The sequence below is a fragment of the Panulirus ornatus genome, chromosome 10 (assembly GCF_036320965.1).
Source record: "Panulirus ornatus isolate Po-2019 chromosome 10, ASM3632096v1, whole genome shotgun sequence".
In the NCBI taxonomy this organism is placed as follows: Eukaryota; Metazoa; Arthropoda; class Malacostraca; order Decapoda; family Palinuridae; genus Panulirus; species Panulirus ornatus.
The window spans coordinates 61,641,884-61,655,211 of NC_092233.1; the positions used below are offsets into that span (position 1 = coordinate 61,641,884).

Below are 13,328 nucleotides of genomic sequence, written 5' to 3' on the forward strand. Positions count from 1 at the left end.
TAGATGACTTGCAGGAGTTTAGTCTCTCCAGTTCAGTAGCCAAAGGCTCATTTGTTTGCACTGGCTTTGCTTTCAGCATAGTTTGATGCTTTTGAAATCCTGGCTAAAGCTGTAAGAAAAAGTATCATGATGTGGACAAAAGACAGGTAATGTTTTCCTTAGAGAATGGGCCTCTTATGAATTTTATTTGCAGCTTATCAAAAAATTACTTAATGAAAATGATATATATCATCTCTGGGGATAGGGGAGAAAGAACAATACCCACAAATCTGCATATCAGAGAAGGCAACTAAAATGAGTTGGAGAGGCCTGGAAATCCTCCCCTATGGTGTTATTAGTTTCTAAACAAAGGAACAGAGAAAGAATTCATGAAAGGATTTTTTTGTAAGGCTTTGTCATCTGTTCTTGGTGCTACCTCGCTAAGGCGGGAAACAGCAAACAAATTATGAAAGAAATATTTTTTTTTCAGTAATATGACTTTTATTCTTTAAAGAAGATGGGCACTTTCATGTCTTTCGTGGATACATTTCTCGGGTCTTCCTGTGGGCTGTCAGATATCAGACAACGTGTGTTTATTTTATTTCAACCTTTCCTCTGCAGTGTACAAACAGAGTACCTATAACAAGGCCTACAAGGAGGGCATGGAGGTAAACTGCAAGTATGTCAAACGAAAACAGCTGTCAAACTACCTTTCACAAGATGTCTTAGACAGATATAAATCCAAAACAGAAGATGGACAGCAACGTTCGATTGGACAAAAGCGCAAATCTGACCCTGTACTTTCAGACTTTACAAGTAGGGACAGTCCAGAATCAAATAAGAAGGTGAAAAGAGACTCAGAAACACTCACTCCTCAGGTAAGTCTGTCCTCTTTGTGTAGGGTTACATGGTACAAGAAGTATCCCATATGAAGATCATCATTACTTACCATACTTTAGTACATTTTCCACAGCCCTTGACCATCCTTTAAGATTCTTGTGCTTATTTACATTTCACTTCTAGGTAAGATTTTTTTTAAAAGGTTGGGTTGTCACTCAAGCCACAAGAGACACCTTGGATCTCTTGGGGTTAAGAACCTCATAACTCAACATTTCTGGTGAGTTAAATGCCTCTCACTCCCTCAGCATCTTTTTACTACATTCCCTTAGTCATAGTGAACAAGAAGGATAAAGGCATACTTCTCATGTAATTTTATGAAATCAATTGCTATTAGTAATTCTGGAGCATAGCCAATATCAGTTTAAGAAACAATTATAAGCAGAATGATAAGCTTTATCATTTTCACCTAGATAGATTTGGCAAAGGGGCTCTTTCAAGTACTATTGCACTCTTAGAACTGTAAGTTGACTTACAGCACACCAAAAAGTTTATGCTACTTTTCTCTTTTTACTACTGTTTAGTCTAGGTAAGTAGTAGTTGGTAGGCAGCTAGCAACGAGGGAGGTGTATTACCAGTACTACCAGCCTGGGTATTGGGAGGGTTAGTGATGGCTGCATAGTGAGACAGCATTTCATTGGTTGTCAAGTTGCACTCCTCTGGCTCAGGTAGCTGTATTTTTCTTTCTGCCCCACTCATTTCAGTGGTTGTTAAGTTGCAATCCTCTGGCTCAAATAGCTGTCTTTTCTTTCTGCCCCACCCACATGTGGACGACAGGCATTCTGTTCGCAAACATATAGTCTCTCTTTGTCGTACAAAACACTTGACAATGCTTAACTAACACAGCTCATTCTTTGTAACTCTAGACTTTGCTGTAGCCCTGCCTTGGCAAAATGTTAGGAGCACTGGGTAGGCGTGGTGGGTAGGAGCATTTAGGCAGGAGCAGTAAGTAGAAACATTAGGTAAAAATATTAAGTAAGAACATTAGGCAGGAGTGTTAAGTAGAAGTGGTCTGTAGGATCATTAAGTTGGAGCTTCTGCAAACACTGCACAATAGTTGACCTCTGCCAGTGGCCTGTTAAGGTTGAGACACTAAAAGCTAAAAAGTGGTACTAGAGTTCACTAGTTATTGAGACTCTATTGCTGTGGCCACAATCTTGAGGGAGTTCTAGCTTGGAACAGTTATCAGAGATGTAGATTGAATTATTCAAAAGACAGTGAGAATAGCTCTAAGTGAAATGCTACAGTTGGAGATATATGTGTTTGATGATCAGATTCACAGTTGCATTGCACTGCTGAAGCAAGTCCCACAGCTTGATAATCAAACCTAATCCAACCAAGCAAATATGACTTTGCTTGGGACATTGTTAAATCTCTTGGTCATATTATTCTGCTCAATTACAGATTTTTTCATGATTCTAGTGGTTCGCAAAGCAGCCTTACCATCCTAACTAATGGGCACTTGTTAAGAATATCATATGGTATCATTATATACCTTTATTTAGGTATTGTAATGGTGAACAAACTGTAGAGGGCTTTTGTTACCCTGTGTTTCCAGCTCATAAGCACTCACGAGAACCAATTGTATTTTATCATTAGATATTTTTACTTATGCATTGTAATGTATGACACACACTACTTACACAGCATGTTTTGATATGATAACATCTATAGATTACCTAAGTAATGGCAAAACAAAGTTAAAAGAGAAAAGGGAGATAAATGACTTTGTGTTGTTATATGTACATGAGGTTTGGGTCAGCTACCGCGTTTGGATAGCACCACATGGGACCTTGGCATCATTTTCTTGTTAGGGGAGGGTCAGACGGATGTTCAAACTTTTTGACTGATGTGGACTTTAGTCCTATTTCAAGTTCAGAGGGAAAATTGTCTATTATTACTTTAGTCATAATTCATGGCCAAATTGTAAAAGTCAAGAAGAGAGCAACTTTTTTTAATGTCAGGACTAAAGAATTTGCCAAATGAAGAAAGATTGAAGGAACTCAAACTATTCCATCTCTAGAAGTGAAGGCTTGATAGAAGTTCTTGAAGGTAAAAATATTTCATAACAGCAATATAGGTTACAATTTGAATTACACAATGATCCTGTCTCAAGAAGAAACTAGATGAATCTTTTCATTCTGTAAATTGATTAACAAGATAATATTGAAAGAATTGTTAGGTAGTTTTTGTTTTATCAGGTCTGTACTGCCCTTCATTGGATAGATCACACATTATAGGTCTCCTTATTTTGAAAGCTGTTTTGCCAAAGAAAATGTCTGTGCAAAAAGTTTCTTCTCACTGCTTGTATCCTATTTAACCTCCAGGAGCCCCCATAAATGTTGGCTATTTCACCTCATCCTTTCATTCATACCTCAGTCGATTGTACTGTAACTCTCTACATATTATTTTCTCTTACCTCATTCCTGCATACCTCAGTTGCTGTTGCATTACAATTCCCAACATATTATTCTTCTTTGTTTCCTTTGGTCATAAATTCTTTTCGCTGTCCTCATTCAAACTTTTCACATTTCTTTTTGCCTACTTCCATCTTTTGTTAATCACTTAGCCATGTTTTTACTTAGGCTTTTTACAAGCAATTCAGCATTCTCCAAGCAGAAGGTTTAATATATCGTACTTAAGGTATACTCCACCTTTGTTTAAAAAAAGCTAGACATTGTTTTAGCTTTTTGCGTCTTTAGAAGTAAGAAGCTGTTGGTATGTTAAAAAGTGTGTTTAGCCTAGTGTGAAACAAAATTTATATTTATATTTGCATTGATGCTCTTAAATTGCTTACATTCTATTTTCATTATGAAAATAATGTTCATCTCATGTGAAAGCTGTGTTTGTTTGTCTGAATATATATACAGATTTTTGTAGCTGTACATTCACTACATTGTATGGTTTTTATGCAAAACAGCACTCTGACACCAGGATCTTGGTACATTTCTGCAGTTAGCCTCATTAAAACATCTCTCATGTACATAGTGACACGGTAGTTTTCAGTCTTTCATTTGGTATTCTTAATATACTGTTCCCCCTTAGCTTACTCAGATGCATTCTTTTAGTTGTTGTCCTTGCATCCATCCTTTATTTCATCAGGCATTCCCATAATGGTATCCTGTCTGTATGATTTTCTTAGGTCCCAGTTTTTCAGCTCCAAACTATGCATCTGCTTCTTAGAAACAGTTTCAGCTGCTTGCAGATTCTGCTGGCATTTATTTTGCTACAGACCAGTGCTTTACCATATCTAACAAAGCTCGCCACTCCATATCACGTCCTTCTTTTTCCTTCACAGGCTACCCTAAATGGTGATGACTCCAATATTTCTCTGGATGAGGCCTTCTCCAATACTTCAATACCAGGTCTCGCACCTGAAATGAATTCTACACAGGTAATTGTTGCAAAGAGAATTGGATTACATGAGCACATTTTTGTGCAATTCATCAGTAGTACACTCACAGAGTATGAAATCTGGCTTTGATTTAGCATGAAAGAAGATATATGCTGTTGTAATAGATTTCTTATTACTGTGATATGGAGTAATAGGATTGGACAGAACAAAACCTTATGTTCAGAGATGAAGAACAAAGAAGGGAGTGGTAAATGTATGGTATTAGATACCGATTCAATTTAGGCATGTGGAAAGGTTAGATGTGGGGTGGAGTGAGAGAGTATGTAGCTGAAAAGGATGTAAGCATGGGTTATTAGAAGTAATACAAGTGTTAGGATGTATGCAAGAGGCTTTACTTGTGGTTATATGATTTTTGATGTGTCCATATATTTTTTTTTTGCAAAGTGAGTGAGAGGAGAAAGTTGACAGTAGAAGTTGATAAAAGCAAGGTTACTGGGTTTAACAGTGAAGAGGAACAGGTTATATGGAGAATGGGTTTGAATGGGGAGAACTTAGAGTGAATGGAGTGTTTTAGATACCTGGGAGTGGATATGACAGCAAATGGAACCAAGGGAGCTAAAGTGAGCCATAGGGTGGATGAGGGGTCAAGGATCCTGGGTGTACTGAGGAATTCGTGGAAAGAGAGGTCACTGTCTTGAAGGGCATGGAGGGGTATGTTTTATGGTATAGTAGTCCTATCAGTGCTGCATGGATGTGAGTTGTGGGATTAGGCAAAAGTGTAAGGAAGAGGGTGGATGTGTTGTAAATTAAATGTTTGAGGGTGATATGTGGCATGGGGATGGTTGGTTGAAAAGGATATTATGGGGTAAGAGAGATATGTGTAAGTAAAGGGGGTATGTATGAGAGAGCTGAATAAGGTGTCCTGAAATGGCTTGGACATTAGGAGTGGATGAATGAGGAAAGGATGACTAAAAGTGCATACATTTTAGAAGTCATGGGGACAAGGAAAAGAGGGAAACCAAAGAGAAGTTACAAGGATGGATTGAAAGATTATTTGAAGATTTGGGGCCCAGACATTCGATGGGTGTAAGGTATGCAAGGGATTAAAAGTGATTTAGAGTAATGTGGTATACAGGGGACGATGTGCTGTCAATGGGCTGAACCAGGGTACATGAAGCAGTCAAGGGAAACCATGGAAAGGTCCGTGAGACCTGGTTGTGGGTAGGGGCGCACTGGTTTAAATGCATTGTACATGACAACTAGGATGTGGATGTGAGTGATTGAGGCAGTTTCATCATCTCTTCCTGGACCTGTCTCACCGACATGGAAAATGATGAATATGCGTGAATTTTTTTTTTTTAATCTTTGGGCATGTTCTAAAGAAAGAGAAAATATGCAATGATATGTACATAAGTTATCCCTGGGGATAGGGGATTAAGAATACTTCCCACGTATTCCCTGCGTGTCGTAGAAGGTGACTAAAAGGGGAGGGAGCGGGGGGCTGGAAATCCTCCCCTCTCGTTTTTTTTTTTTAATTTTCCAAAAGAAGGAACAGAGAATTGGGCCAGGTGAGGGTATTCCCTCAAAGGCCCAGTCCTCTGTTCTTAATGCTACCTCGCTAACGCGGGAAATGGCGAATAGTGTAAAAGAAAGAAAAGATGTACATAAGTATAAAATTTTGGGAATCTTTTAATGGAATCCAAAATGAATAATTTTATGTAAATAGTTTTAAGGTTATAGATATTTTCTTGGTAAAAAGCAGTGAATAACCATAAGGTTTTAGTGCTTTACAAATTCCACAAAATCAGATCAAGTCAAATCAGATAGAATATCATGCTTAGAAACATCTTAAATAAGAGACCCTGATTAATGACGTTGGTCCATATATTTGAAATTGATATGATACAAGTACTACCTATCTGAGTATCGGAAGGGTTAGTGATGGCTGCATGGTGAGCCAGCACTTCAGTGGTTGTCAAGTTGTGCTTCACTGACCAAGGTAGCTGTCTTTTCTTTCTGCCTCACCCACATGTGGACTCCTGGCATTCTGTCCACAAACATGCAATCTCTCCTAGTCACACATAATACTTGACAACATTTAACTCACACAGCTCATTCTAACTCTAGATTTTCCTGTGGTGAGCACTGTGTGCTCACCCTGCCTTTTGGCTGAACGGTGGGATTTATGAATGATAGTGGTGGTAGGTAGGAACTTTCAGGCAGGACCATTGGGTTCAAACATTAGGTAGAAGTAGTCAGTAGGAACCTCTGCAAACACTGTGCTAGAGTTGCCCTGTACCAGAGGCCTGTTAAGGACGAGGCAAGAAAGGCTAAGAAGCAGCACTAGAGTTAACTAGTTATGGAGATTCTACTGCTGTGGCCACCCCCTTGAGGGAGTTCCATTTGGGAACAGTCAGTAGAGATATAGCTAGGTTAGTAGAGTGATGATGGTTCATTGTGCTACTAGTTTTGAAAATAGCTGGTGATCTCTGATATTGTGAAAATTATTATTGTAATTTTTGTATGTAAGTCTTTGTGTCTATTTACATATGCTTAGTTTATTACTGTACAAATGGACAGATATTTTTATGGTTTATACTGACGGTGCTAAAGGTTTACATATATTCAGTTAATTTACTATACATTATGATTTCAAGGTTAATTGCATATTATATTTCCTTTCAGCAATCTTTACCATTGTCTAGCTGAGGGTAGCAGAAAGTGGCAGCACCTGTAAGTTAGATTCATGTTGTGTTTTGGGTAACTTTACCAAGCTTGTTGTTTCAGGACTCCTGTCAGTTTGCTGCATGACATGTGAATAATGGTGGCCAGCTGCATCCTGCCTCCTTCCCCATTAGTAGTTAATCTTTGTTACGAGCAACCACTCCCATGCTTGCAAGCTTCTTTGAAATGTTGATGCTTTATTACTGATACTGTAGCTGTTTCTTTACTGATTTTCATTTTTCATAGAGCCTACTTCTATCTCTTATCTTATTCACATTGATTATTAATTATTTGTGTATTGTTTGTGGCAATTTGATCTCAGCCATGAGAACAAGAAATGTGAAAGATTTCTAGAATGGTGTTTATTGTAATGTTGCTTGAAAATGCATTGTGTAACTACATGTATACCCTTGTATCCTTTCATACTTTACATTATAGTGGTGACCCTAATCTTCCCCATCACAGCATGTTTGCCCTGTTAAAGCTAAATTGTATATTACTCTTCAGCCTTTCATTTGTTGTCTTTTCCACCTTTTTTAGAAACAATGATCCTTACAAATTATTCTCCCTGTGAAAACACTATGATGACTGCATGTCTTTTTGGCATTTCTCTTCAACATGGCTTTATTGTGTGTGTACCTGCACACTCATATTGCATGTATATATACATTGATACTCATCATTTTATGTCCATAACTTCCTAAAGTTACTTTATTATCAACTCTCATTAGCATCTCCTTCAGAGTACTGTATGATATTTCTTAACTTGTTAATTACCCTAATTTCCTAGTAACTTCTCCCTTGGAAAAAGAATTTTGATGAATGATCATTTGAAGAACAATATTGATAATATATACTTGAATGTCTCATTTCATTCATTGAATGGAGGCAACGGTTTTGCTTGATGGATTAACTTGGTGTAAAAAGTGAAAAAGTAAGAAGCTCTTTTGTGGTTGAAGTCCATGTCTTTTGTGCAAAAAGTGAGAAGCTCTTTTGGAATTGTTGAAGTTCATGTTTCTCTTTTGATACACTGTGCATGGATTAGGTGTGTGTGTGTGTGTGTGTGTGTGTGTGTGTGTGTGTGTGTGTGTGAGAGTGCTATCACAGAGGCTGTATGTACGGGATCCAACCTATTAAGTTGGGTGTAACAATAGTTGATAGATAGACAGGTAAGTAAACATAGCAGGGCAGCAGGTCTCTTGGAGAACTGAGTGCCCCTGCCCTTTGGCAGCCTGCAGGTTCGGGTTCAAGACCTTGATTTTGCATTATTGATCCCCATGCTTGTATGCACCTGATCCAACCCATGCAAATGAAAATGAAGTTAAGTATGATATATAAAGTCATGAATGAATTTTATATAATTAGTTGAATATATACACAGTCATTAAATAAGATATATAGTATGCAAAACTGTAAGTAAATAGATAAGTCATTGATAGAAAATATGAAATAATATTCATTAGTAAATAAAAAGTTTATATTAGACAAACATTAACCTGCAGTTTCAACAGGATGGTGCATGAATCTTCCTTTCCAAGTATTTCACTTGTGAGTTGTCTCCATACTCTTAAGTTTTTAGGCTTGAACAGTAGTTCTCAAAATCCTCTTTAAGAGTTCTTTATGTTATTTGGCTATTATATGGGTAAAGCAGATGCTATATCCCAACAGAAAAAAAATCCATTTATCCAAAATACGGCAAACTGAAATACGTGGATTTCCAACATTAAGACAAAATTTACCCTGAGGAAGGAAATGGAAATCCCACCACATAAATATTTGGGCACAATGAGATTCATCCAAGAGTGAACATTATATTTTGATATTTCATAATTTTACTGGTAGCATCCAGAGGACATTAGTAAGGTGCTTCTCTGTTCCTAGTGAGCCAGCAAGAGTGTGTTATGAGATTTTGTTATTTCTTATTATTTGATAATGCTAGCCCCTTTGGATGGTTTCTTGACACTGAGGATGACTGTGATTATTCTGATAAGAAAAGAAAGTGAGGCATACTCATTGTACAAATGAAGTGGAGAGAGGAGAGAGTGGTTCAGGGAAAGGGAGAGGGAAGCTGTGTGTTTATCTTGTAAGTTAGACTAAAAATGGGTAATTTTTTAAAGAAAGACAGAGATCTAAGAGCCTTGCAGTTTTTATGTTGAGTAATTTAGAAATTTTAAGCTGCATTATATTTGGTATATGTTGGTCAAAAGCGATCAACCAGTTCCAGCACCCTCACTTCAAGTTCACCTCAACCTTCCCTAAGTAATTCATCTACACTTACAGTACAACCATAAAATTCAGGAGCACTGAAAAAGCTTTTTAAAGGGTGAGTACAACTTTCATATTTCCATGATTTGTATTTTTTTTTTATTAGAGTGAGGGGTAACTAACCATATTTTTTGCCCATTCAAATTCAGCCAGTTTAATAGTGGAACTATGCTCTGTGTGACAATATTAACAATGCCAAAATGCAGATACACAGTGGGGGAAAATAATCATAACAATGCATTGAAAGTGAGAGGTTGAAGTCAGGAAAGCTGTAAAGTCTAGAGAAGTGAAAAAATAGCAGCCTTTGGAGAACAGTGTTGATTTTGAGAATTTGTAGATCATCGCTGGTATTGCAGTGTAATTGTGATTAAGGAAAAGAACCTTCTCTGTCAGAAAACTTATTCCCTAGTCATCTATAATGGGAGTTCTTTACAAGACAGTAGAGACTGACTCATCTTCTGTGTTTGTTAAGTAAGAAGAATACTTTAAGTTAGTAAGTAAATAGATTAACTAATGGATTTGATTGACATGTGAAATGATATTAACAAAAGTTTTGCTTCCTTCTTAAGAAATGATAATGTGAACACAAGTGAGAATACAGTAAATGGCTAGAAGAAGTACCTGAATGTATAGAGAATATTAGCATTCCAGATATCATATCATCATGTCTCATACTTTGATTAGGTTGGGTTGCATCAGCTTCCTGTAATAATCACCATACCATAAATGTCAATTTGGCTCCTTTATCACTCTTAAAATCTGCACTCCAGCTATTTTTGCTCTTTAGATAATTGTATTGTTTCAGCCATCATTCCCCACCTTCAATATTAAGATTCTGATAAAACAAGTTTTTGAAATTAAAAAGATATTCTTAAGCATGCTGTAGTACCAAGGGATTACCCTCCATCCCTTCCCATTTTATGAATCTTCTTCATCCTGCTTGCTCTGAACTTAGTGAAATGACTCTTTCAGAGTGGTATGAGTATTAGCATACGTAGAACAGTTAGATATTCATGCATGGTGGCACTGCTGCTGCATATTTTCTGATGCTAATAGTATGGTATGCAGAACTTGCAAATCTGGTATCTCTTAAGGTTTCCTGTTTAGGCTTATTTAGATGTAAAATTATTTGGAAAAAAAAATCATGCAACCTATAAAAGTGACAGTAGACACTTGCTGATGACTACCCAGTTAGCCTCTAAGAAGGTTTCATGTTTTCAAAGAAGAAACTCATTGCAGTAGTGCAATCATGCACAAGGTGAGTGCAGTAACTCATTACTGCATAAGGTGGGTGCAATATCTGTCATTGATGCCCAAACTCTCATTGCTAGTGTACTCTTCCGTTACCTAGATAGTGCTCTTGTTTGTGGGAGAAAATTTGGCTCAGTTTACACTGTTCAGTCAAGAAATGTGAAGGCACTAAGAATTTTGCCAAAGTGTCCCCTCAGAATTAAGGGACCATGGAAAATGAGACTCACCAGGATTCTTCCCAAGAGACTTTGTAGACTTTGAAGATCCTGAAGTGTGCAGGAGAAAGTCCATAACTCACCAGAAACTCCACAAGGCAGCTGCCAATGTTTTTTGTAGTGTGATGTTAGACTGTAATGCTGCTCTGAATTCATAAGTGCTCCCTCTTTTGCTTCACAGTGCTTCATTGGTATACTGTGTAAACTGCAGCCATTTTTGAGTGGTTTAATGTGCTTTTAACACCATAGTGCATGGATGTTTCAAAATGTGGTCTCCAGAATACCTACACCAGTTTATGCTTAGGATGCAATATGCATCAAAATATCTGAAAATTAACTGAAAATTCATTTATGGGTTTATAGGTGCATTTTATGGCTTGAAATGCATGCCAACCTTTCACACAAAATAGATTGTTACAGAATAGGTAAAAAGAAGGATATTTGTTATCAGAAAGTATGAAGATAATGTTTGTAAATATATTTATTTTATTTATCTATTTGTAGTTACCCTTGGACCACAATTTCTAAGAAAGCCCTTGTTATCCATGACCCCCTTAAAGGCTCCCGCAGCCCAAGGCTGTGCTGCTTCCAGTAACTGTGGAATGTTGACTCCTTTGGAGTAAAAAGTTATGTAACAAGAATGTACTCTCAATGATACTGCTTGTGCATAAAGGTGACTTTCACATGCATTTTTAACCTCAAACAGGCTAGTCCAGTAACACCTTTGATTTGTATAGTGACAATCAACAAACTTACTTTTTTAAAGGTAATGTTAGGATAAGATGTGCTGTTTGGTGTGTGTGGTGTTATATAGCAATCCTCTATGAATGGAAGCTCTTAAAAACACATTGTGAGATTAAGAACTGCATCACAAACTGATACTTATGGTAAATGTACACTCTAGGGATGATATACATCTCTTCAAACTCACTATGATGGTGGTGTTAGTATATGATTTACTGTTTGGTGTATAAGGTGTTATGGAGCTATCATTCATGAACAAAAGCATGTAAGAAAAAATGTACAAACAAAATCAGCTTCATGTTTTGATAATTATTACAAACATTTATGTGCTTTTGATATTAAGCATCTCATGAAATTCACTGTTGTGATGGGTATTTTATAAGATTTACTATTTAGTGTTTATGATATGATAGAGCAATCATTTACAGACAAAACCTCATAGAAGGATGTAAAACCTAAAACTTTCACATACTGATAATTATCTTATACATCTATGTACCTCATTTACCTCAGGGATACTAGGATGGCTCACCCCCTTGTGCACAAAAATGTTACCTGCATCCAGATCTGGTGTTAGTAAAATTTTTGAAAAGTAGTGAAAGGAAATACAGTGTCTGCAATAAACCTTGTCCACCTCCCCATACATTTTCAAAGGCAATGTCACACTTATATTTTATTTCTCTGTCATCTCTCCTTTGGCCTTGATTAATATCTGCAGACTTCAGAGTATGGAATTGGCAAAGTTCACTAAGAATTCTAGATCCATAGGGTCTTCATCTCCTGAATAAGGTGACGCACTGATGAGGTATTGCTGGAAGCATGCGCCTGACTGTGCCTTCAGAGCATCCAGTGCACCTGGAAACCTCACATTACCTACATTTTCTTGTTTCCGGGCAAGAATTCATGCTTTATCTTCCTTAGAAAGGCAAGAGTCAACCGCCTTGAAGCTTAGGTGGAAGAAATACAGTGCCCAGAAACAGAGTTCTCAAAATAAAGTGGCAGCTAGGAAAATAAAGAACATTCTTCCCTGAAGATAGCCTGAGGCACACTGAGGCAGGTTGCAGGTACTTTCAGTGTTAGAAACCCTGGTCTAAGCAAGCAGATGTACGATGAGTCATCCTGAAAGCGTCATGTGCTTGTAACGACATTAAACCTTAGCCATGTATTGCCTTTGAAAGTAATTGGGGGATGGACATTTTTTGTGGACGCTTTGTGGACATTTGATAAACTAACACAAAATGTGCATAGGTGAACTTATGCATGCTTATTACTGTGGCTATGTTTAAGTGGTTTCAGTTTGTTGCAGAGCACCAATGATGTATTTGTAAACATGAAGTACTTTAGAAAACAAACTATCTTTGCACTTGGGTAGGATTGTATATATATATATTTTAGTGTAAGCTAGGAGCAGGTTTTCTCTAATGCACATAGAATTGAATATGACAGTATATTTAGAGTTATTGTTTCTTATTTTCTCCTATTTCCTCAGTGTCATTCTATCATTAGGTTGGTGCTCAAACACCAGTTTTCCAAAGTTATGCATTTATTACAGTCAAGCTTTTGCCTTCACAGAGGTATTATCAGGAATCTAAAAAAAGAGAGAAAAAAAGTCACAAAACTTGGATATGATATGTAAAATGGAAACATCAGTATCATGAAGGGTCATATGACTTACAATCTAAATACAAAATATGGAGACAGGAAAATGTAGAAAAACACAGAAGAACAATATTAAATGAGTTTGAAATATAGAAAGTCTGTCACTAAATACACTTAAGTAGAGCCAAGTAAGACCATTATTGTCCAGATGTGGAGTTGAGCTCAGGTTGGTCTCATCTTATTCTCTTTGACCTTTGTAAGCTGCTGTTCAGAGATGGCGGACTTGGTAGCTTTTGGTG

General features: G+C 37.1%; 1 protein-coding gene across 6 annotated transcripts in view; it reads left to right on the plus strand.

The window, feature by feature from the left end:
* The window catches only part of hrg (poly(A) polymerase hiiragi), a 106,468-nt gene that overhangs the window by 58,728 nt on the left and 34,412 nt on the right, over nt 1-13,328 (plus strand). For 4 of the 6 annotated variants that reach the window (XM_071666117.1, XM_071666115.1, XM_071666118.1 and 1 more), the window contains exons 9-10: nt 601-857; nt 4,175-4,270. In XM_071666117.1, coding sequence (XP_071522218.1) covers nt 601-857; nt 4,175-4,270 — 353 coding nt within the window. Of the gene's footprint in view, nt 1-600; nt 858-4,174; nt 4,271-6,916; nt 6,965-13,328 lie in introns of all 6 variants that reach the window. The other 2 variants (XM_071666119.1, XM_071666121.1) reach the window with 1 other exon arrangement.